Source organism: Marmota flaviventris, chromosome 5, assembly GCF_047511675.1.
Source record: "Marmota flaviventris isolate mMarFla1 chromosome 5, mMarFla1.hap1, whole genome shotgun sequence".
Lineage (NCBI taxonomy): Eukaryota > Metazoa > Chordata > Mammalia > Rodentia > Sciuridae > Marmota > Marmota flaviventris.
This window is the reverse complement of record NC_092502.1, coordinates 157,369,664-157,393,997: the sequence shown is the minus strand read 5'-3', so window position 1 is coordinate 157,393,997 and position 24,334 is coordinate 157,369,664. Positions and strand designations below refer to the sequence as shown.

General features: G+C 34.4%; 1 protein-coding gene across 1 annotated transcript in view; it reads left to right on the top strand.

Annotated features, from left to right (window-relative positions):
- The window catches only part of Marchf6 (membrane associated ring-CH-type finger 6), a 76,142-nt gene that overhangs the window by 14,210 nt on the left and 37,598 nt on the right, over positions 1-24,334 (top strand). The window contains exons 2-10 of the mRNA XM_027943885.2: positions 6,242-6,338; positions 7,140-7,213; positions 9,865-10,008; positions 15,769-15,841; positions 17,908-18,076; positions 20,254-20,443; positions 21,783-21,844; positions 22,584-22,616; positions 23,938-23,989. Coding sequence (XP_027799686.1) covers positions 6,242-6,338; positions 7,140-7,213; positions 9,865-10,008; positions 15,769-15,841; positions 17,908-18,076; positions 20,254-20,443; positions 21,783-21,844; positions 22,584-22,616; positions 23,938-23,989 — 894 coding nt within the window. The remainder of the gene's footprint in view (positions 1-6,241; positions 6,339-7,139; positions 7,214-9,864; positions 10,009-15,768; positions 15,842-17,907; positions 18,077-20,253; positions 20,444-21,782; positions 21,845-22,583; positions 22,617-23,937; positions 23,990-24,334) is intronic.

Below are 24,334 nucleotides of genomic sequence, written 5' to 3'. Positions count from 1 at the left end.
CCTAAGAATCCTTATTGTGGATGTTTCCAGAATGTCATGAATGGAATCATACAACATGTACCCTTTTGAATCTGGCTTCTTTCACTTAATACAGTGCATTTGGTATTTATCAACATTGTTGCATACTCTCAGTAGTTCATGCCTTCTTGTTGCTTAGTATTGTGTTGTTGGGATGACCCCTGTTTATTCAGTACAGTTGTGTAATTCACAGTTGTGGTTGGTTGTTCCAGTTTTAGGGACTGGATTCATTATACATATACACATAGTTTTTGTGTGAACATGAGTTTTTATTTTACTGGATTAAATCTTTAGGAATAGGATTGCTAGGTAGTGTGGTAAGAGGTTTTTGGTGTTTTTTTTTTTTTTGCCATTTTAATAGTATGCAGTGATAATTTACTGTTATTTTTTTAAAGAGTTTTTATGGCTAAAATATAAATAAGAAAATTTGATATTTTTTTAAATGTAAAATTCATTGATATTAAGTATACATTGTTGTGCAGCCATCACCATATCGTGATTAAAATTTGCATTTTCATAATGACTTTTGAACTTTTTTCCCATCTGTGCCTCCTTTGAAGAAATATGTGTTCAAATTCTTTGCTAATTCAAAATAAAAATTTTTCTTATTAAGAGCCCCCTAGACTGGGTGCAGCGGCTCATAGCTATTATCTTAGTGACTCGGAGGCTGAGGGAGGATTATCGTTTAGTCATAAGCTTGAGGCCAGCTTTAAGCTTGGAGATTTTGTTTCAAGAAAAAAAAAATAATAATAAGACTGGGGATGTGGCTCAGTGGTTGAGTGCCTATGGGTTCTAGCCCCAGTAGCAAAAGAAAGAAAAACTCCAATTAGTAAAGTGGACAGAAAATTTGGACAAATAATTTGCAAAGAAAGAGAACTTGGTAAATGTTTGGAAATGTTCAACTTGACTAGTGACAAAACTTCTTTTTAAATAGCTGCTGTACTGCCTAGTTATTTTTTAATACTTATTTCAATAATATATGTTTTACTATAGGGAGCAGTCTGCTGTGCAGATGGGAAAATATTTAATAAAGCTGAAAGAGTCTGAAGTAAACATAGAATGTTGGTATTGTAAAAAAAAGATTCAGTAATATAACTTGATTGCATGATGATTGATAATTGGGGAGGAAGTGTATTAAAGTCAAAGGGAGTGCTTTTTAAAATTGGGACTCTATTTTAATCCTTATTTCTTCACTTAGTTAATAATTTACTTAGGTTTCAACTGAATAGAGTTAGTTAAAATAAGGTTTCCAGCCAGTTTTCTGATAGTATGACAGTCTTGTAATATGCCATATCTCTTGCATACTGTTTTCTACTTAGTCCGATGTGCCTTGGATGCATTACCTTACCCTACTATATTTACCCTCAGTTTCCCAAACTATAAGATTGGTATTATGAGGATTAAAGGAAATAATGCATTCTCATTGCTCAGAAGTCTGTCTGAACATGGTAAGAATTAAATACCATGATGAAGCAGAAAATTTTCTTTTATTTTTTCATTTTCTCCTGGGAGCTAATTGAGAGAGGAAAAACCCAACAATAACTTAAAGATATTTATTCATGTCTGTGTAATATTTTAATATTTTGATGGAAATAATGCTTTGTGAAATAACTGGACATTTTAATATTTTGACAGGATATATACATATGTTTTTAAAAAAAATATTTCTTAATTGTCAGTGGACCTTTATTTTATTTATTTATATGCGGTGCTGAGAATAGAACCCAGTGCCTCACATATGCTAGGCAAGTGCTTTACAACTGAGCCACAACCCCAGCTCCTTGACAGGATATATTTTGACAGTATATTCTGTAAAGTATTTACACTGTTTAAAGTATTTCCATGTATTATAATTTGAGGAAAAGCTTATTGATATGTTTATTCTTTCCATTCTTGTCCACATAGTACATGGGTAAGTTACAGAGTCAGCAGTAATTCCTAGATTGAATAGAATTTAAGGAATAAGTATTTCCTTGTGATTTTTTTTTTTTTTAATGTTCATGGAGAATGATCATTAAACTGTCATTAGGATTTTTTGTACTTCATTATAATTTACTACTGATGAACATAGATAAACGGATGATTTTAGGAGTTATTAATTACTGCTTGGAAATAGTTATATGATAGAATTCCACTAGGGGTGATTTTTTTTCCCCAATTGAGACCAAGTTGTCGTTATTGTCATGTAATGAGACTACATAAAATAACAGATGGATTGATGCACTTGTTTTTCCTCTTGCAGAACTCCTGGCCCAGAATATGAATCATCCTTTTGTTCAGTGTATCTTAGCTGTATGCTCTACCCACATGTTAGTCATTTAGAAGCAGTCTTGGTTATTAGTTTGATTCTCATGGTATCGCAATGCTTATGTTTGAGTATCCCTTACTTAAGATGACCCCAAAATATGAGAGTAGTGACGTTGGTAATCTCATTACAGTGTATTACTAAAATTGTTCTATTTTATTACAAATTATTGTTATTTTTTACTTTGCCTAATTATGAAGTAAACTTTATCACAGGTATATATGTATAGGAAAAATAGGGTTTGGTACTATCCTCAGTTTCAGATATCTCCTGGATTTCTTGGATTGTATTATCCTGTGGATAAGGAGAGAGTACTGGATTTCTTTGAATACTTTGTTTAGCTCTACTTTTTTTTCTTTTCTGACTGACATAAATGTTAGATTATAGTTATAGAGGTCTCCAAGGATGTGTTTTTTTTAAAAAATATTTTTCATTGTATGGACACAATACCTTTATTTTATTTATTTATTCTTATGTGGTGCTGAGGATTGAACTCAGTGCCTCACTCATACTAGGCAAGTGCTCTACCACTGAGTTACAGCCCTAGCCCTATTTTTTAAATATATTTTCTTTCTGTTGTTCGATTATTTTCTTCTGTTGCATTTTCAAATTCACTGATTCTTTCCTCTTACCTTTTTGTTCGGCTCTTAAGTCTATTTATTTATATTTTACTTATTGTACTTTTGAGTTCTAAAATTTCTGCTTGGTTCTTTTTTATATCTCATTTCTTTGCTGAAGCATTCAGTTTCATTTCTTTCAAAATGTGTTTGTAATTGCTCATTAAAATATTTTTATGATGGATGCTTTAAAATACTTGTCAGATAATCCTAACATTTCAGTGTTGACAATTGTTGTTTGCCTTCTCTCATTTAGGTTGAGATTTTACTAGGAAACTAGCTTTGACCTTGCGGTCTGATTAAGAAGCTCCACTTCCAGGGATCCAAGTTCTTATTCTAGACCAGCGTTAAACAGAGCTTGAGGCTTGATTTTAGATTTGTTGTGTTTGCTTAGTATTATGTTTGTTATTTTGTCATTCAAAAGGATGGGGGTCTTTTAAAAGTTAATGTCCTAATTTTTGGGTCTTCCTAATTGGATATTCTGTCACCCCATCCCTGTCCTCACCCAGTGGGTATTCCCTTGGAGTGAACAGTGTCTCTGTAGATGAGCACCCTTGGAGCTTGCCACTTCCTTGATTCTACCACAACTTTACATTAGGACATGCAGGACTGAGGCACCTTGTTGGGATTCATATTGTGTAATGTAATGAGCCTACCACATAATCAATCCTATGTGTATATTATTATCCTGTTGTTTTTGCCCTTTTTTGGTGGCAGTTTGCCAACAAGGTCTATGCTTGCCTTTCCCTAGTCCATATTAGGTAGCCAATCAGTTACCCTGTCCCCAGTGGCAGTCTTCATCCATGTTACCCCTGGCTGTGTCCCCACTGCCTTCCTCTACACTATATCCCATGAGACATGCCTGAGGCCTGGCTGGGGGGATGGCATCCCATATCTGGTGTTGCCCACAAGTACTTGTTCTTGCACTCACCCTGCCTAGTTAGTTGATCCTTGCTCAAACACATGCCTGTATCAAAAATTAGTCTGGAGGTATCTAAGTACTTAATATGGTGATATGTTGGCATTCAGCTCCTACCTGGATAACTGGTAATTTTTTAGTTAATTTACATCTGTGGTGCCATTGGCTCTGGTGATTGTAGATAACATAGATCAGTTGCACAACCCCATCACCCTGTCACATTTAGGTGGTGTTGCAGTGCCTTCTGTGGCCATGGAATGTGACTTGGAATATAATTCATTCTGCAGAGGGAGCCTAATAAACTAATAACTCTATCCAAGGAAGGTAAAGTGGAGTGAAATTCTCTACTCTCAACCCTAGAAGGCAGTGACAAAGATAACACAGGACTCTGGAGATCTTGGAATAGATACTTTTTTTGAGGAGTTCCAGGAATTGAATTGAGGCGCTTTACCACTGAGGTACATCTCAGCCCTTTTTATGTTTTATTTTGAGACAGAGTCTTCTAAGTTGCTTAGGGCCTTGCTAAATTGCGAAGGTTGTCTTTGAATTTGCAGTCCTCCTGCCTTAGCCTCCCGAGCCACTGGGATTACAGGTCTGCACTACTGTACCAGGCAGGGTACTCTAAATCTTTTAAGGAGGGTAATGTAATGAGCCTATCACATAATCATTGAGCCAATGATTACAGGGTAAGTCTGGTGCTGACAGCCAGTTTCAGTGCCCTACATTGAATTTACTGTAGTTAAACGGCTTGTAATTGATCCTGGCACAGGGAAGGGTTTGTTGTGAGAGAGCTCCTGTCTGTCTCTTGGGGCCCTCTTTGTTTTCAGCTGTTTCATTGGGGCTGAAGTATACATATGGAGAAATTGTAGCATCCAGAGCAGCTATAGGCTGCCTGGATACCGTTGCTAGGAACTGTGGAATGGGAATGTGGTTCTGTTTTCTTTTGGAACTTGGTGGAGAATGATTAAGGATAAGGTGGAGGTATTAGTGTTGCACCTCTAGAGCTCTTAAACCAGTGTAAATCTTAAACCAGTGTAAGACCAACTGAAGTGAAAACTTTTGCCAAGGATGTTTTCATTACTCAAGGATGAAGGTGAAATGGGGAGGTTTAAAAAGGGTTAGGTCCCATGTAGTTTTGACCATAAAGGTTGGAAATGTCTTCTATAGGCTCTGCCTGCACTTAATTTGAATCAATACTGGCAACTTCACCAGACTGTGCTATGGATGGAGTTGACTTACTGATAGCTTTCTTTGGATGGGATGTGTGACTTTTCTCTTTTGGTGGAGAGATTTGTCTGGTTAATTGATTAATAGCATGATAACCAGTTAACTGATCCTTAGCACTTGGTATCTCTCCGCTTTATCATGTGGCATCTGTCACCAAAGATTTAAGCAGCCCAAGTCTCTGACTCTTGTGCACATGGTCCTAGGTATCAGCATTTGGCCCTGAGGGATAACTGAGGAGGTCTACATAAAAGTAATAACCAGATTTCAATATGTGGACCTGTGGAGGAGCTTTCCGAAGCAGGCTAGCGAGTGAGCGCGTGCCAAGGATCAGTTGTGGTTTTCTTCTGAGTTGTGTTGTTGGCCACCTCAGGCTAAAGAGCAGACAAATGTTTTTCTAAAGCTGCTTGGTGTGGGTGGTGGGGAAAACTGTCATTCTTTACATAGCTATAGATCCTGGATTCCCACGGCTTCTGCTTATGGTGGCCTCTGGTTTACCTCTTTCTGACGTGGCATCTTTGTGGTCTAGTTCTCTCAACTCTAAATATGTGTAATTTTTTTTTTAAGATGTTGATGGACCTTTATTTATTCATATATGGTGCTGAGAATTGAACCCAATGCCTCACACATGCTAGGCAAGCTAGGCAAGCGCTGTACCACTGACCCATAACCCCGGCGCCTAATTTTCTTGTTCTTGTGGAAGAGGTTAGGATAGGGATTTCTATTCTTTGTTGCCACCTGCCCTCCGCTGTTATTGATTTGAGTCCTCAGGTGTATTTTTGTGGAGCTTAAATTGTTAGGACTGTTTAAATTGCTAAACTATCAGGATTAGAGTTTAAAGTTGTTAGAGTACTAATGGTGATTTGTTTTTGCATATATTTTTTCAATACTTATAGGAGAGTTTAGTTTTAAAGAAAATCAACAGTTTCTGTTATTTTCAACTTTATTTATGGAGCCAAGGAACAACTACCTTTGAATCCATTTTCAGAAAACTTAGTTTCAGATACACATTTGCATATCATCTTAATCATGATTGTCAGTTCTCCATGCTATTTTGCCAAGTGACAGATTATTGTTTTGACAAAAAATATTTTTGTATTGGTGGTCTTTAAAAAAATATATAACCAAGAGTAATTCTATTTTTCTTTTTGTTAACAGACATATGTAGAGTGTGTCGGTCAGAAGGAACACCTGAAAAACCTCTTTATCATCCTTGTGTATGTACTGGCAGTATTAAGTTTATCCATCAAGAATGGTAAGTCATAATTTTAGAAAATTGTATAACTCTGAATTTCAGTTTTGTCATCTACACAAGAAGAATGATCATTTCAGTGAACTTGCTCTATAATTATTTTTAAAATTTTTGTTGTAAAAATTTGAAAAATTGGAAAAGAAATTCCCATAGTTCTTTAAGCCATGCTTGTTATTTTGGTATAATTGTGAGTACCCTCTTGTTTATTTCTAGCATAGAGAAGTTATTTTGTCTTTGGGAAATATTTTCTTTTTTAAGTTTTCAGTGGCATAATAATAGCTTACATGTATGAAATACTTTGTGTCAAGAACTATTTTCATGCTTTACACATCCTAACTAATCTTTACATGAGAATTGTGAGGTAGAGTATTATTGTTATATAGACAAAGAAATGAAAGTATAGACAGGTTAAATAACTTTTCTTAGGCCATGTAGTCAGCCAATTAGTGACAGAACTAGGATTCAGACCTAGTTACTAGGTACTAGTATTATCAACCAGTATTAAAACTGATGATGATGCTTGGGATTTTCTTATTCATTTAACTCTGAAGAGATTTTAATTTAGGTTGAATGAACCTTTTTAAGAGAAATAATATATGTATATATATTTTTTTGTCTTTAGCAGTTGTAAATTCTGTAATCTTAGAAGGCAGATAAAGGTTTAAGAATGTTATAAATTTGAAATTGTCAAAATTGTTAAAAGCTCTATAATATGTTAAGTTTTAATAAAAACAGAACATTAGTTTTCAGTGAAACTTCAGTTTGTTGTAAATATTGTATTTATGAATGTATTTGTAATTACAGCTTAGTTCAGTGGCTGAAACACAGTCGAAAAGAATACTGTGAATTATGCAAACACAGATTTGCTTTTACACCAAGTAAGTTCTTTAGATGTTTTCACATTTGATTATTACTGGCAGCAAAAGGTGTTTTAAATAATTGTAAAGCATCAATTTTTAATTTCATTGTCTTTGATAGTAATAGGAAAAAATGCTTTTTCATTTAGGAAAATATTTTTTAAAATGGTCATCTAACACACATGTTTTATAGGACTCTTTCCTTTTAATTATAGACAAGTTCAAGCATATACAAAGGTATAATGAATTCACATGATGTACCCATCACTCGGTGTCACCTGCATCTCAACCCATGGCCTATTTTACTTTGTCTATGCTTCTTTATCTCCCCATCTTTTTTATTTATTATTTTTATCTGACCTTTTAAAAATAATCCTATCGTTTATATTTTCATTTGTAAATTTTTTTCAGAATGTGGCTCTAAAAATGTAAGGATTCTGTTTTAAAAAATACATATTACCATTATCCACTTAGAAAAGATAATGATGCCTTGAGTTCATCAAATATTAAGTTTGGACAATCTTTTGAGCTAACATTATGTGTATATTAGAATAATAGTAATAAAGACAAAGTTTTAACTCTCCTTTTTTTCCTTGAGCCTGGATTTTTTTGGGGGGTGTTGGGTGGGAGGTGATTTGAACCCAAGGGCACTTAACCACTGAGCCATATTTGTACACCATTTTGTTTTTATTTAGAGTTAGCATTTTGCTAAGTTGCTCACAGCCTCACTATGTGCTGAGGCTGGTTTCGAAAGTGCTATCCTCTTGCCTCAGCCTCCTGAGCTGCTTGGATTACAAGAATATGTCACCATGCCCAGCATAAGACTGACTTTTTAAGCTCATATTTTGTAAGCCTTTTGTAAATATTCTGCAGATTTAAAAACTTTTAAGTAATTCCTATGCCTATTGATAAAAATCTAATATTACTCATCTTAAATGGAAGACTATACTGACAAATAATTAAAATTTGAAGTATAATTTTTCATTTTGGAATCTCAGTGTGTTGCCCTTTTCTCCCAAACATCTCTTATGTTATTTTTTTTTTTAAAAAGCCTTTTGTGCTGCTCAGTATAGATACTGTAAATTCATGTTAGTTTTACTTTGTATTTGACAAGTATAAATAATTAAAAATCCACATTTTCACTCTTGGAGCTTTATATTCATTGCCATCAAAAATGTCAACTATTTTGTGGTCTTTTATTTTTTTGTAGTGTATACTAGTTCTATAACTTTAAGATTTTTAGCAAACTAGTTGAATGTATTCATGAAGTTTAATAGGAAAATCTTTGGTGGGCTTCTTTTGAGTCCAAGAAATGCTGCTTTTGTATATTTTAGTTTTTATTTGATCTTTTTATGAGGTTTCCTTTATCTTTCACAAAACTCTATTATTACTGGCTGAGTGACTTGCTCTTTTATACCAAATATCCTGTTGAAGTCAGTGATTAATGTTTGTATATTGTAAAAAGTTAATTACCAGAAATTGAACCCGGGCCCACTGGACCAGTGAGCCACATCCCCAGCCCATTTTTTGTATTTTATTTAGAGACAGGGTCTCACTAAGTTTCTTATGACTTCGCTAAGTTGCTGAGGCTGGTTTTGAACTCAGGATCCTCTTGCCTCAGCCTCCTAAGCTGCTGGGATTACAGGTGTGCATCACTATGCCTGGACAAAATTTACCATTTATTTTTTTTTCCTTGAATGTTTGTGCTGCTGGGATTACAGGTGTGCACCACTGTGCCTGCCAAAATTTACCATTTATTTATTTTTTTTCCTGAATATTTGTTTGTACTGTCTGTTTTTCTGAGTTACCTGTAGTGGAACTTTTGAATAAGCAGTTGTTTTTATTGGAAACATTTAAAAATGCTATTTTTCTAAAATCTGACAATTTTCTTTTTCCGAGTATGTTGAACCACATTTTGCAGAGAAGGGGGAAGATATGAATTTATCATTTAAAATTTTAAGTACTATGTTGAAATTAGGGGAAGGGTTGGCTTAATATAAGACTGTGGCTACCACATGAAATGGCTTCACTACAGTTGTGCTTTTTGAGTTCTGTGTCCTCATGCTTGTGTTTGGGGGAAGTTCTTTCATGATAACATGATATCAACTTCCCTTTTGTTCTTTCTTTTACCTGATATATCTATATCTCTATCCATCCATCCATCCATCCATCCATCTATCTATATTGGTGGTATTGGGGATTACACCAGCTCTTGGATTACATATTCTAGGCAAATACTCTACCACTGAGCTACATCCCCAGCTCTTTGTATTTTATTTTGAGACAGGTTCTCACCAAGTTTCCCAGGCTGGCTTTAACTTCCTGAGTAACTGGGATTATAGGTGTGCCATTATACTGGGCTCTTGACCTGATATTTTATGGCTTAGGAAACCAGATAATTATATTGTTTGAATGCTTAATCTTTTCTTCCTGGTTAGGCATTTTTTTCTTGTTGATTTCCATATTTTACATGTGATTTGTCTCCTAAGCAGCTTCTTGGGTAAATGTAGTATTGTTGTAACTATTTGATTAACTTTATTTTCATTGGAAAAATATTTAAACACAGTACGTATATTGAACATTAAGATATTACAGTGTTTATTTTCTGTGTGTATGAATTAAGCCATTTTAAAATCCTCATGAAATCCTGTGTATGTTTTTCCCTCTTAAAGTTTATTCTCCAGATATGCCTTCGCGGCTTCCAATCCAGGACATATTTGCTGGACTGGTTACAAGTATTGGCACTGCAATACGATATTGGTTTCATTATACACTTGTGGCCTTTGCATGGTTGGGAGTTGTTCCTCTTACAGCATGTGAGTATTCCTGCCTATGTCAAAGTTACTTAAACATTGTATAACTACTTAATATTATAAGAAATGTTGCCCCAGGCTATTGTTTGAATGACGTTTAATTAGTTGGTATTTAATGTCATATTGATTAGGAAGTCTTGTTTAGGAAATATTCATCTGAACTCAGCATGAGTTTGATTTTCATTTGGTCCTGGGGATTGAACCCAGGACCTTGTCTCAGCTAAACATGTTCTAGCATTGAGATACAACCAAGAATGAATTTTTAAACAGGTCTGTTTCTTAAATGAATGTGAGAAAGAAGAATACAGTATACAGAGGTTAATAATGAAAGTTCATGAAAGAATTTAGAAAGTAAAAATGAAACCATAATTAAAAGAAACTCAAATTTTATTCCTTGACTTATACAGGAGCTTTTAAGGTCTCTAGTAGGTGGATTCTTTTGGGGTCTCCCCACCTCCTTTTAAAGATATAAGATCTAATGGTCCTGAGTAATTGGGAAGCTTATCTTTCAGATATAAGAAGCTCTCTGGATCTTGTATACTAACCAGTCCTCTTAGGTGATTATTGTTCTTCTTCCTTAAAGACATTGAAAATAGTATATGAATGGCAGAATATATAGATATGATTTCTTGGAATTAAAAATAAGCAAGATTTTTAAACAAGTATGTAATTAATATTCTTATGTCTGCTAAAATAAAATTAACGCGATTTTCTGTGGAAATGAAAATATTGAAAGATATACCAAATAGCAAAATAGGTTTGTTGAATAGTGGATTAGTGAGACAGAAGACTTAGTCAAGGAGTTCTCTTAGGTTGCAATTAAAGAGACAAATGTTCCAGGTATGAGAAAAACATATTGAGAGATGAAGGCTAGATCTAGTTGTTTCAGCAACTGCTAGTAAATAGTTCTATTAAGGCAAAAGAGATAATGGAGGTGAGAAAATGGTATCTTTTTTTTTTTTTTTTGGCAAGAAAATGACAATAAATGAAAAAGGAAAAAGTCTCATTCCTGAACAATCTCAAATTTTCTAGAGCTAGGGAGTATGGTAAAGGTATAGCAATGATGTGCTTCCACTTCTGGATTGTCCTACAAAGTAGAGAAAATCAGACTGCCATCAGACTTAAAATCATGTGTAATGCTAAAGGAAAGTCCACTTAAAAACTTAAAATTTGGCAATATTTTTGAACTTAAAATTTCTCACCTGAAAAGACAACATAGAGAAACATTTCATTAGATGTCAGGGTTTGGGAAGTTTACCGTTTCAAACTTTTTAATGAAAAAAAATAGTTTTAGAATATACTTTAAATGAGCAAGGAATCAGAAAGATGTGAGACTCAAACAGGGGTGGGCTGGGGCTGTAGCTCAGTGGTAAAGTGCTTGCCTCACATGTGTGAGGCACTGGATTTAATCCTTAGCACCACATAAAAATAGAGATACTGTGTGTTTATCTACAACTAAAAAATTAAAATAAAAAAGAAGTTCTTCTTATAATTAAGCTCATTTATTGCTAATCTGTGATAATTAATAGTTCTTAATAGCTTGGTACTAAAATTCCAGGTAACCTTAACATGGAAGCAGTTGTAGGGAGAGCTTTTTAAAGTTGCTTGACTTATTTGTGAGATTATAAATTCTCTACATATAGATAGAAAGATGATGAATAACTGTGAATTAAGATGTAGGGGTATGCTGGGTGTGATGGTTCACATCTGTGATCCCAGAGGCTCAGGATGCTCTGGCAGAAGAATTACAAATTCAAGGCTAGCCTCAGCAACTTAGTGAGACTCTGTCTTAAAATAAAAAAAAAAAAATTATAAGGGCTGGGGATGTGACTCAGTGGTTATGCACCTTTTGATTCACTACACTGTATCCAAATGTAAGAGTAACCAAACAATCCGTAACTAGACCCACACCTACACTGTGTCCTGATTAACCACAAAAGCATCCCAGTTCAGTGAAGGAAAGATGATTTTTTCAGTAAACAGGATAGCATCAACCGGATCGCTCTATGGGAAACACGAAACGTATCATTACCTCAGTATGGCACAAAAATTAATTTGAGATCAATTAAAAGGCTGAGTTTGAATGTTAAAAAACAAAAAAAATCGGGCTGGGGATGTGGCTCAAGCGGTAGCGCGCTCGCCTGGCATGCGTGAGGCCCGGGTTCGATCCTCAGCACCACATACCAACAAAGATGTTGTGTCCACCAAAAACTAAAAAATAAATATTAAAATTTAAAAAAAAAAAATCTTAGAAAATGTAGACTACCCATAAAAGAAAATATTGATAAAGTCAACTTAGAATTAAGAACTTCACCTTCAGATGCCTTTAAGAGTAAAAAAGAAGCTACAGAGTAAGCGAAGATGTTTGCAATACATATATTCAACAGAGGACTTATATTATGAGTATATATAAAGAGTCGTAAATACGCCAGAAAGAAAAAGGCTAGATAACCCAATTAAAAAGCTGAACAGGTGTTTCTGGAAAGAAGATATCTAAGTAGACAGTAAACACATGAAAAAGTGCTCACCATCATTAGTCATCAGGGAAATGCTCAAGAAGATAGTCACTAGAAAAGCTAAAATTCAAATGATTGACAGTCTTAAGTTGCTGCTTAGGAAGGTGGGACAACTGAAATATGTGTACATTGATGGGGGCAGTGTATACGTTATAACTGCTTTGGAAAACTGACAGTATCTACTAATGTTGGCTATTACAAATACCTTATGATGTAGTAGTTTCATTCCTGGGACTATAGATAATAGAAAAAAAAAATAAGAGCCTTGTGTCCACTAAAGTATATACAAATAAATACAAGTACAACAGCTTTGCTAATAAATTGGTACCAGTCAAATCCTTTGAACAGTACAAATACATTGTGATATATCCATACACAGAATATTACATAGCAGTGTAAAAGAGCTAACTGTTGTGACTGGAATAACATGAATGGATTTTGCTTCTTTGAGAAAAAGAAGCCTGACACACTAAAGAGTATGGATTATATGATTGCATGTACATGAAATTTAAAAATAGGTCAATTTCATATATGGTGATATTATATGATTGCATGTACATGAAATTTAAAAATAGGTCAATTTCATATATGGTGATAAAAATCAGAATAGTATTACCTTTTGCAGGTACTGTTGACTGGAAAAGGGCTTAAGGGAACCTTCTGGGGAGCTAGAAATGTTGAACACCTTGCTTTGGATGGTATTTACCTGGATACATACATATGTAAGAATTCACGCAGCTGTTCACTTAAGATTTATGTAAAAATGTGTATCAGTTAAAAAGTAGCAAAACTGTATATAGAGTAACTGCTATAAGAATAGAAACAGGATTATCAGTTAGGGAAACAGCAAATGAAAATTGGATAGATCAGCCAAAGGTAGAAAAGAAAGGAAGAGAAAAACAGAAAGGGAAGTAGAAGAATAACAGATAAATTTAAATGTCTGTAATCATAAGGGTTTACACTTTTTTTTTAATAATAAAGAGTGTCAGTTTGTGTACATATTATACTGCTCTACAAGAAGGAAATATAAGGTTAATGATGTAGAAAAATAATTTTGTTAACAAATACTAACGAATAGCAGGAACCATGTTAGCTGGCCAGATATTATTCAAGATTAAAAGTATAATATCATTAAGTGGGACAAAGCATCATATTTTATATTAATAAAAGATGTAGTCCACTAAGAAAATAAAATTAAAGAACTTTTAAATACTAGAAAACAGAACTGTGATATATGTAAAGCATTTACAGTCATGATGGAAGACCAGCATACCTCTCTGAAATCTGTAGATCAAATAGTAAGAACAAATAAGTCCTTAGAGGATTCTGGTAACATTTAACATGTTTGATTTCTATCTAACTTGTTTATATACACACTATGTAAAATTTAAATTACATCACACAGTATACTTATTCTATAACTTTTAAACTTAGTGATGTACCTTGGCTCTCTTTCCATGTAGTACATGATCTGCTGCCTTATGGTTTTTCTTTTTGTTTGTTTGTTTTGGTACTGGAGATTTAACCCAGGGGCGCTTTACCACTGAGCTACATTCCTAGCCCTGTGTATTTTTTATTTTGAGACAGGGTCTCACTAAGTTGCTTAGGGCCTCACTAAGTTGCTGAGTCTGTTCTTGAATTTTCGATCCTCCTGCCTCGCTACCTTATGTTTTTAAGGGATCCACAGCACTCTGTAGTAAAGAATCCTGTTATATATGAACTCATTTTCCTTTCTATTGACATTTGGTGTGTTGTCAGTTTTACTTTGTTACAAGCATATCTGCTTTGGATATCTTATATACATATTAAGTAATTCCTATAATAGAAACTTTTCCTAACCTTCCATTTTGACTTTTTTTTTAAATATTTATTTTTTAGGTTTAGGTGGACACAATATCTTTATTTTACATTTATGTGGTGCTGAGGATCTAACCCAGTGCTTTGTGCATGCTAGGCAAGCATTCTACCACCGAGCCACGACCCCAGCCCTTGACTTGTTTTTTAAAAGTCACCATTGATGTCACTAAAAATTTCTTGTGTAAGACTGGGGGTGGGGGGGGCAAAAACAAAAAGACTCTAGGGAATTTTTAAACTAATATGCAAGTACTGGTTTGAAAGATAATCTGAGTATGGCAATATGTAAATCAATGGATGTGTAACTGATGTGATTCTGCAATCTGTATATGGGGTAAAAATGGGAGTTCATAACCCACTTGAATCAAAGTGTGAAATATGATATATCAAGAAATATGTAATGTTTTGAACAACCAACAATAAAAAATTAAAAAAAAAAATAAAGAAAGATAATCTCAGCATTTTCCTTAAGCCCATTTCCAAAGCTGTAGTCACTCATTATGTCTAACATTCTACCTTTCTGAATAAAGACATTCTTTCTTTTCTGACTAAGAGGATAAAGGGATGATAAAGCATTCACTCAGACTTCATCTTTTCCCTTCATGGGCTGGATTTAGTATATTCTCTATTTAAGGACACATGAATCTGTGCTTTTAAAAATTTGGCTGCCAGTTTGCTGTTTGTAGCATTGGAGCATGTATTGTAGTGAAGTATCTTCTTAATTCAAAGATGTGTAATTCTAAGGCTGAAATATTTTATTCTTATGAATAGACTTAATACACTTTGGAATTCTAGATTTTAAAAAATTCTCCACATTATAACTTTGAAAACATTTATTTTTAATTTTTTAGTTGTAGATGGACACAATACCTTTATTTTATTTATTTTTATGTGGTGCTGAGGATCAACCCCAGTGCCTCACATATGCCTCAGCTCTACCACTGAGCTACATACAGCCTTAGCCCTCCATATTATAATTTTAAAGATCTTTAATTTAGACTCCCCCCCTTTTCAAGCATCTAAGCTCATTCAATAAAGACAGTTTAGAGAGAATCTAAACACTGAAAAATATTGTATAGCATTTATTTTTTTTTAAATATTTATTAGTAGATGGACCTTTATTTTATTCATATGTGGTACTGAGAATGGAACCCAGTGCCTCACACATGTGAGGCAAGCTCTACCATTGAGCCACGATCCCAGCCCATAACATATTCTTTAGTCACTATTTTTATGCTTGCATGACCATCTTTTTTTTTTAAAAATGTAGGATTTTGAGACTCACACAAAACTATTTCAGTGCCTTTCACAGTGTTCCATTGTAACTCTTGATCTACTGTGATGAGTTTGTGATGCCGGTTGTGACTGTATGCCATCATGCCCTTTTTTGTAGGCCGCATCTACAAGTGCTTGTTTACTGGCTCCGTGAGCTCACTACTGACACTGCCGCTAGACATGCTCTCAACGTGAGTATTAAATCCGTGTGACAATGAAAGTTGTGCAAAATAACTTGTACTGTTTTTTTTTTTTCTTAATTTTTATTAGTAATTTGAAAATAATTGTTTTTGAAAGTAATTTATTCTTTTGTTCCAAGGACAGTTATTCATACTTCTTATGCTAACAGTTATAACTGCGGAAGTAGCTAAAATATATAAATGATTCTTTTAAAACATAACCCCTTTTATATTTTAATGGCTCTCACACAGTTTGAGGTATTTACTATTTTTATAGGTTGAGAATAATTTAAATATGTTCTTGAGATTATTAGAATATACATGCTAAAAACTTGTCATTATGGCTGTCTCATTGTATCATAATTTGGTATTAAGCATTGTTGCTTGCCTTATGTTGGCAGGCTCCATATTTTCCCTGTCCTGATAGGCTTGTGTGCATCTCAGTGCACCTTTGTTACACCACTGAATGCTAGAGGCCTGGTGGGGATGGACAAAAGAAATTGTTATCACAGCTTTTTTTCTGTACCCCGAATAGTGCTTTTTTTTTCTTCTTTATAGAGTATAGAGTAGATCTATTTTTCCTGAAAATTTACTTTAAATTTCCTTAATATCTTAGCGGTTGCTGTGTATTCCATAACTCAGTTCTTGGGGCTATCTCAAGGCATACCATTTCAGTTTTCTTTTACGGAAGAACAAACTCTCTGAAACTTGGTGGTTTCAAAGAACCACCATTTTATTTGCTCAGAGGTCTCAGAAATTGGGTTTGGCTCATCCAAGTTTACCTGTGGAGCTTGCCTGAGCTGTTCATGTATTTTATTGGGGCTTGATTATCTAAGATGGTCCTGGCTGAGATGACTTGGTTCTCCTTTACATGACTTCTCATCTTCCAGAAGGCTGGTTGGGGGGAGTCTTTACACAGTGGGCTCAGGACAGCATTAAAAGGGTGAATGAAAGTAGACTCCCAAGCTGCCTTCTTGGTTCTAGAACTTGGGCAACATCCAGGCAATAAACAAAACCAGTCTAGATTTGTTAGTTTGTTATCATTTAAAACCTGCAGGAGCCATTCATATTCTCATTGCTGATGGCAAAGAAGAAGTAGAAGATATTTTGGTCTCAACACATTAGAATTTTAATGGTCTACAAAGTTCCTTAGCAATAAGTGATTAAGATTCCCCCTTTTGATTTATGAGCTATTGCAGACAATAACCCTTAGGAGACACACCAGTGCAATTATAGTTTGGAGCTACTAGGTCATGCTCCCAGGTTGACCCTTGTTCAGATTTTCAATGGAGGAAAAAATCATTTATTCCATTAAAATAGTGGATTTTCTAAAGACTGCCAAGATAATTTTGAGTTATCTTTATTTTGAAATTATGGGTGTAGGTAAGGAAGGATAAGCTCTTCAGAGAGGAGAACCAAGGAACCAGAACCAAGGGATCTTCAGTATTATATAGCATTTCATGTATTTTTATGTATTAAACTAAAAATACTTTGCCTATTTGGACTTATTGAGGAACTAATATACTTTGTTATATTTGCAGTTAGTATCAAATCTTGATTTGTTTTCTAAGTGAAAATTTTCTATAAAGTGTATCATAGACTTCTTTTGTCTTATACATGGCATACAGGAAACCTGTCTGGAGAAGCTTCATTCTTTTTCTGATTTCATGATTCTGTTAGTTTGTATGGATTTAGGTAAATGCTAGGTTTTTGAAGTTATAAGTAAAAGAAGAACAAGGAAATTCTTTGTAAGGGTTTGAGAAGGTTGTTCACTTTTGGTAAATTCAGTGCTTAACCTTTGTCAAGTGTTTGCTGTTTACTTTCTGTCTTCTGTTTCTTGACCAAGTTAAAGGATAGGCTGTGAATAGTTAATTGCTATGTAGTTCTGATGTTATGTCTACTATGTTACAAAAATAGATACAATATAAATATATATTAGCTTTTAAAATAGGTTGAATTTCACCATCATTTCAAATAATTCTTTTGGAGAAACTGCTTTTCACCCCCCAAAGTTAGATTTTTCTGACTGTTTTTACAAGTATTCTTTGGAGTAATTATATATAATTTTTTTTAAATAGGGAAAATTTGTTGGCGGATTGTTTGCAGGGTTGTTTTGTGGTGACGTGCACATTGTGTGCGTTCATCAGCCTGGTGTGGTTGCGAGAGCAGATAGTCCACGGGGGAGCCCCGATTTGGTTGGAACATGCTGCTCCACCCTTCAATGCTGCTGGACACCACCAAAATGAGGTAACCTCCCATCCCTGAACTTGACTTCACTTGAGTAGGACATGAAAATTATGGTTGCCCGTAAGATTCAAACCCTTGACTCCCATGTGCCTCATAAATGTTCTTTTGCCATTTCAAAGGAGTATATCAGAAAGGTTTGGAAGAAGATTAAGAGAAATAAGAAAAACCAATAGAATGCTTTCATGATTTTTGCCTCTTAATTTTCTTGCTAGATTGGCCAAAAAAAAAAAAAAAAATGGATGTCACACTAAAATGTTCTTCCTCTTTTTTTAAAAACCAGGGATTGAACCCAGGGGCGCTTAAACACTGAGACACATCCCCAGCCCTTTTTTATGTTTTATTTTGAGACAGCCTTGGCTGTGTTACTTACGGCTTTGCTAAGTGGCTGAGGCTGGCTTTGATCTTGGGATCCTCCTGCCTCAGCCTCCCGAGCTGCTGGGCTAACAGACATGCGCCACTGTACCTGGCTGTTGTTCCATTTTCTTTCCTTGGGTGAATTGTTCAATTCACGCCTAGAAGTTAAGATACGACTTACTGGATATGTTTCTTACATGCTGTGTAACATTAAGGAGGCCTCCCCACTTCTTCGCTTATATGTTCTTCATATGAAAAATGCCTTGCCTTTCCTGTCTTGTAGAAACATTATCAAAAGTAGAAAAATTGGAATATTGTTGATAATCTAGTGCAGTTACATTTTTTTCTTTATGGGTTATGACATGCTTAGATACAAGAGTGTTTGTTAGTGGTATTAAGAAGAGGGCAAAGCCAAGTTCATTGGCATGAACCTATAGTTCTAACTGCTCAGGAGGCAGAGGTAGGAGGATTTTCTGTTTGAGGCCACTGTGGACAGCATAGACTCTTATCTTTTTTTTTTTTTTTTTTTTTAAAGGAAGATGTAAAAAATAATTTTTAGTGTCTTGCTTGCTGAGAAATTATGGGTCTGAAAATGTTATATAGATTAGCTGTTTGCTTGGAAAGGGAATAATTTATACTTTATAAAATTTTATTATGAAAAAGCTATATAGTAAATTAATAGCTTAATGTTTGCTTTTAGGACCTGCTTTTTTCAGTGTGTAGATTGATTTCATCAAAGTCTACCGTTTCGTTTTTCTTTTTAAAGTGTAACTTTGAAAAGCATAACAGAAAATAAGACTATAAACTCACGCTGTTCTTATGTAAGATTAACATGTTTATATTGGACCTCTTTAAAAAAAAATTTTTGTGTGTGTGTGGTTGTAGATGAACAGAATGGCTTTATTTGCTTTTATGTGGTGCTAAAGATTGAACCCAGTGCCTCACACATGCTAGGCAAGCTCTCTGCTACTGAGCTACAACCCCAGCCCTGTACCTTACATATTGAAGCATTTTATACTGCTTAGTTTTAGGATCCTCATTAAATCATGGGAGTTGTGGGGGTTTTCTTGTTTGTTTTGTTTTTTGCATTACTGAAGACTGAACCCAGTGCCTCACATAAGCTAGGCAAGTATACCAGTGCTGAGTTAAATCTTCAAATTGCCTCAGCTTCCTGAGTAGCTAGAAATATAGGTGTGCATTATCACACCTGGCTGGGAGTTGTATTTTAACTTAACTGTCATTAGCTACACTTATATCTTCACATTTGATAAGTACCAGAACTTAAAAAGAGTCAGAGAAGGATGTATTTAGTAAAAGTCCATATGTGCATTCTTACCCTTACTGACTGAGAAGAAATTAGAAACCATTTCCTTTAGTTTTTAAAGTGAAAATGGAATTAAGTTTTACATATGTATGTGTAAATTTTTAAAAAAGGTGTTTTCGTCTCTGAGAAATAGTAAAAACAGGAGATAGATAGATGTCTTATAAAAAAGGATTACAGAATGTGTTCGAGATACCCAGATTTGTAAACTTACTTTCTATAATGCTTTGTGAAATGTTAATCCTTAAGTTAAACTAAGTGAATATGTGTACTGTAAAGTGAGTTTTTTAAAAATATATATACCAAGTTGATCCAAAATCAGATACATTTAGAAAAGGTGACTCTGAAGGAAAAAAAATTAAAAGGTGACTCTGAAGGTTTTTATTTTTTAATGTTAGTTGGGTTTGTGTTTGCTAATTTTGTTTTTTTAAGGGAGAACACAATTTGGAAATGAAGCCAACTGATGAGTTAGCTAAACTTCTGGGCTCTTCTGTCACTTTAGGCTCCAGCAGGAGGAAATGGTGCAGAAAATGTTGCTCCTGAGCAACCTGCTAACCCACCAGCTGAGAATGCAGTGGTGGGAGAAAACCCTGATGCGCAGGATGATCAGGCGGAAGAGGAAGAGGAAGACAACGAGGAGGAAGATGATGCAGGCGTGGAAGATGCAGCCGATGCTAATAATGGAGCCCAGGGTAATGGTGCTTTTGCGCCCTTACTCTTTCTTCAAGACCATATATCCATTGGGTTGAAGAGAAAAGGACTAGAGTTTTCAAATTTTAATATCATAAAGTTATCTTTCTAACCTATTTTTACTCTGACAGACCGTCACTTATGGCTACGCATATGCATAAATATGTTTTTTTTCCTATGCAGTACGGAACATTTTGTGTTTTATATACTTATACAGAATTTTTTTTTTTAAAAGAATATGATACATGTTTACCTCATTTCTCTTTCCATTTCCATTGATTTAGTACAGCTTGTAAAATTGGAAAAGATCTTGAAGTTTATGTTGCAGGCCAGGTGCCATCATTTTTACCTATTTTTAATTTTCTAGCAGATTAAATTCTGGAATGTAAAAAGTAAGATCCAAGACTGGATCTGCCAATCATCTGTTAGTGGCTCACTGTCTCTTCTCTCTTCTACTGCAGAGTTTTCCTGTTAAGCACTCTATTGTCTCTGGATCCACTTGACATGGTGGATATTTGAGTGTTTCTGTGTGACAGACACTCTTTGAGATACCACGTACATAGTTGTGAACAGAACATTAGGTCACTGTCCTCAGGGAGTTTCTGGTTTAGGGAAGAGGTACACATTGGGATAAGTGTCATGCAGGTTGCTATATTATCTAAGGTTTCCTTGGAAATTCAGAGTAAATTACTTTTGACCTAAGATCTGAAGAGTGAGAAGAAGCAGGTTGTATAGTGGGAACAGTGGGCCTTTGCAGGGAAAGATCAGAGGCTCTGAGAATACAACCTTTTCTTACTCCTAGTACCTTGTCATCATCTCTCTTGGTCTGCTGCATTAACTGATAAGTAGTCTTCCTCTTTGCATGTGTGCACCACATGGTTCCTATTACTCTCCTGCCTATTTCAGTGCTTTTCCCACTGTACTAAAGAATAAAATGAAATCCAGATTCTACATTTCTTTTATGTGATCCCTGTCCACTTTTCATACTTATATCTTCCACTACTCTGTTCATCACTGAGAAAGTTAGAATCCTCTGGCTTCCTTCCTTTCCTTAGATCTACCATATTTATTCCTGATTCAGAGTTGCTGAAGTCCTCTTTTTCACATAACTCTATTTCTTTTCTAGCACTTATCACAGTCTAGTATCACCTTATCTTATATGTACTGCTTACTTTAAGGTATGTATTTTTAGGTAGCATTTACTGTGTAACAAGCAAATAGTGTGGAAAAATTTTAAATGTTATTTAGCTTCTCAATATGATCTTATACCTAAAAGAATGCATTTTATTATTTATAGTTCAATTTCCACCCCTAATCTTTAATCTGCAATTATGTTTCCAGATGACATGAACTGGAATGCTTTAGAATGGGACCGAGCTGCAGAAGAACTCACATGGGAAAGAGTAAGATAAGATCTCTTCCTGTCACAATTCTGGCATTTAATCCTAAAGTATATTTTTAAATTGGGCATATTTAGATGTGTGCACTAATTTTGTAGAAAATAATTACCAGATTTTTTTTTTTTTTTTGTATAGAACATTGTACTATTTGTGGTAAAAATAAAGAAACTGATGATTTTCTATTTTTTGGTCTTTATTATAAAGCTTGCTTCATAGTTTCACCTGAAAGTGTGACTTAAAAAAAATTTTTTTTTTTTTTTTAGTTGTATTTTATAAACACAATACCTTTATTTATTTTTATGTGGTACTGAGAATTGAACCCACTGCCTCACACTGGCTAGGCGAGCGCTGTACCACTGAACCATAACCCCATCCTGAAAGTGTGAACTTTTGAAAAACTAAGAAGCAACTTAAATTTAAGTAGTAAATTTAAATTTTCACACTTCATTTGACAAAATAATGTATTTTTATCATGAAATCTTGACTGGCTTTCTGTCCAATGGAAGAATTAAACTCATGGTGGAATTTTTTTAGATGTTATATGCAAATGACTTGAAATAAAAGGACACCCAAAATATAAAACTCCGGTAGTCAGAGTTTTTTTACATTCCAAAAATGACAGGCTGTATTGGAAAGTAGTGGATGAAGGCTATATTTAAAGATACTAAAAGAAAACCTATTTTATAAGAGTAGAAATCTTGTTGCATCTTGAACTAATGCACACTATTATTATGTATTTTAGATGCTAGGACTTGATGGATCACTAGTTTTTCTGGTAAGTAAAACTATATTTAATAAAAGAACGGTGAATTACTTGTCTTAGTGATTCAATAACTTCAGATATATAGTATGTGCTCCTTTTTTATACTAAAGGTCAAAATGCCCTTTGGTTTTTGATTACTTCATGTTTGAAGACTATATTATATATATGTGTGTGTGTGTGTGTATTAAATTTTTTTAGTTGTCAGTGGACCTTTATTTTATTTATCAATATGCGGTGTTGAGAATTGAACCCAGTTTTCATTCATGCTCTACCACTGAGCCACAATTGCAGCCCCTAAAGACTATATTTTATGTGTTAAGTATTGGAGAGGCATAAAGGTATTATTATTTATAAAGGAAGTTATTTAATATTTGACTTTTAAAGAACTTATTTTTTAGTTGTAGTTTGATAAAGTATCTTTATTTTATTTACTTATTTTTATATGGTACTGAGGATCAAACCCAGGGCCTCGCACAAAAGCTAGGCAAGCGCTCTACTGCTGAGCCACAATCCCAGCCATTTGATTTTGTTTAAAAAAGAAAATGGAGTCTAAAATTAATGGTGTTAATAGAATTTGAATTCTTGGGCTGGGATTGTGGCCAAACAAACTTGAATTCTTCTAAAGTTCAGTCTTGTACTTAATGCCTGTACCAGTGAAAGCAAAACAACTTTATATTCTTTTATAGTAAGAACCATAGTCTGACCTTAGGTTTCTACTGTTTACTCAGCCCCACCCGTCTTTACCTAGGAACTGACTAAAGGGTGGGTGATGTGGCTGGACGAATAGATGGATCAGCAGTCATTGTGGACGTGATCATATGGCCATGAGAGAATATGTCTCTGAGATAGGAACAAAGAAAGCCAGGGCATCAGGAGGAGAGGAGGGATCAGAGCAGGTCATGCTAGTGTTTTTCCAAGGGGAGGGAGCCGAACAACAGTGACCTTGCTGAAGTTATGAAAACAGAACGGACACTGAAAGAAGCGCTCTGCAGTTTACATTAGCGCATTGTTTGGAATATGATTTTCAGATTTTGCTTCACTTGAAATTTTTCAGTTTTTGTCTTAAATCTCAGTTTTTGTGAAAATCTATGGTTTATAAATTAATTTGTTCTTTTATGTGTAAAACTATGAACTTTGAATTTTACTAGTCTTAGTTTTATGAGCTATCAGAAAAATGAAAAGTTGTACAGTTTCTAGATGGAAATTTCAAAATTATGGAGCAAAATTTCAGTCTTAGTTATTTTCAGTATTTGATAGCTGATTAATGGAGTAGTTCAGTCAAATATGTCATACTAAACATGAACTCACTGTGCTTTGTTAACATTCATTTTAGGAACACGTCTTCTGGGTTGTGTCTTTAAATACACTGTTCATTCTTGTTTTTGGTAAGTTGTGTTTATGCTTTTACTTTTTATGATCTAATGGGAGGAGTTTGGTTTTCTAGGTGTCTTTTTACAGGTTTTCATTTCATTAGTAATTTAGGAATATTAAGAAATACACAGTGCAGGTTTAGCAGCCAGATCCCTAGTAGGTTCGCTTTTTTTTCTTAATGATTGAGGCAACCCCTTTTTTAAGAATCTACCATGCTGCTTATTTTTGTTATAAAGAAAAGATAATTAAATTTTAGAAGAGCAAAGTAAAATTTGGCAAAAAGGGTTTGAAAAAGAACATAAAAGTTCATACCATGAACATTTTAAGGATTTTTTTTAACTATAGTGCCATTTCACATT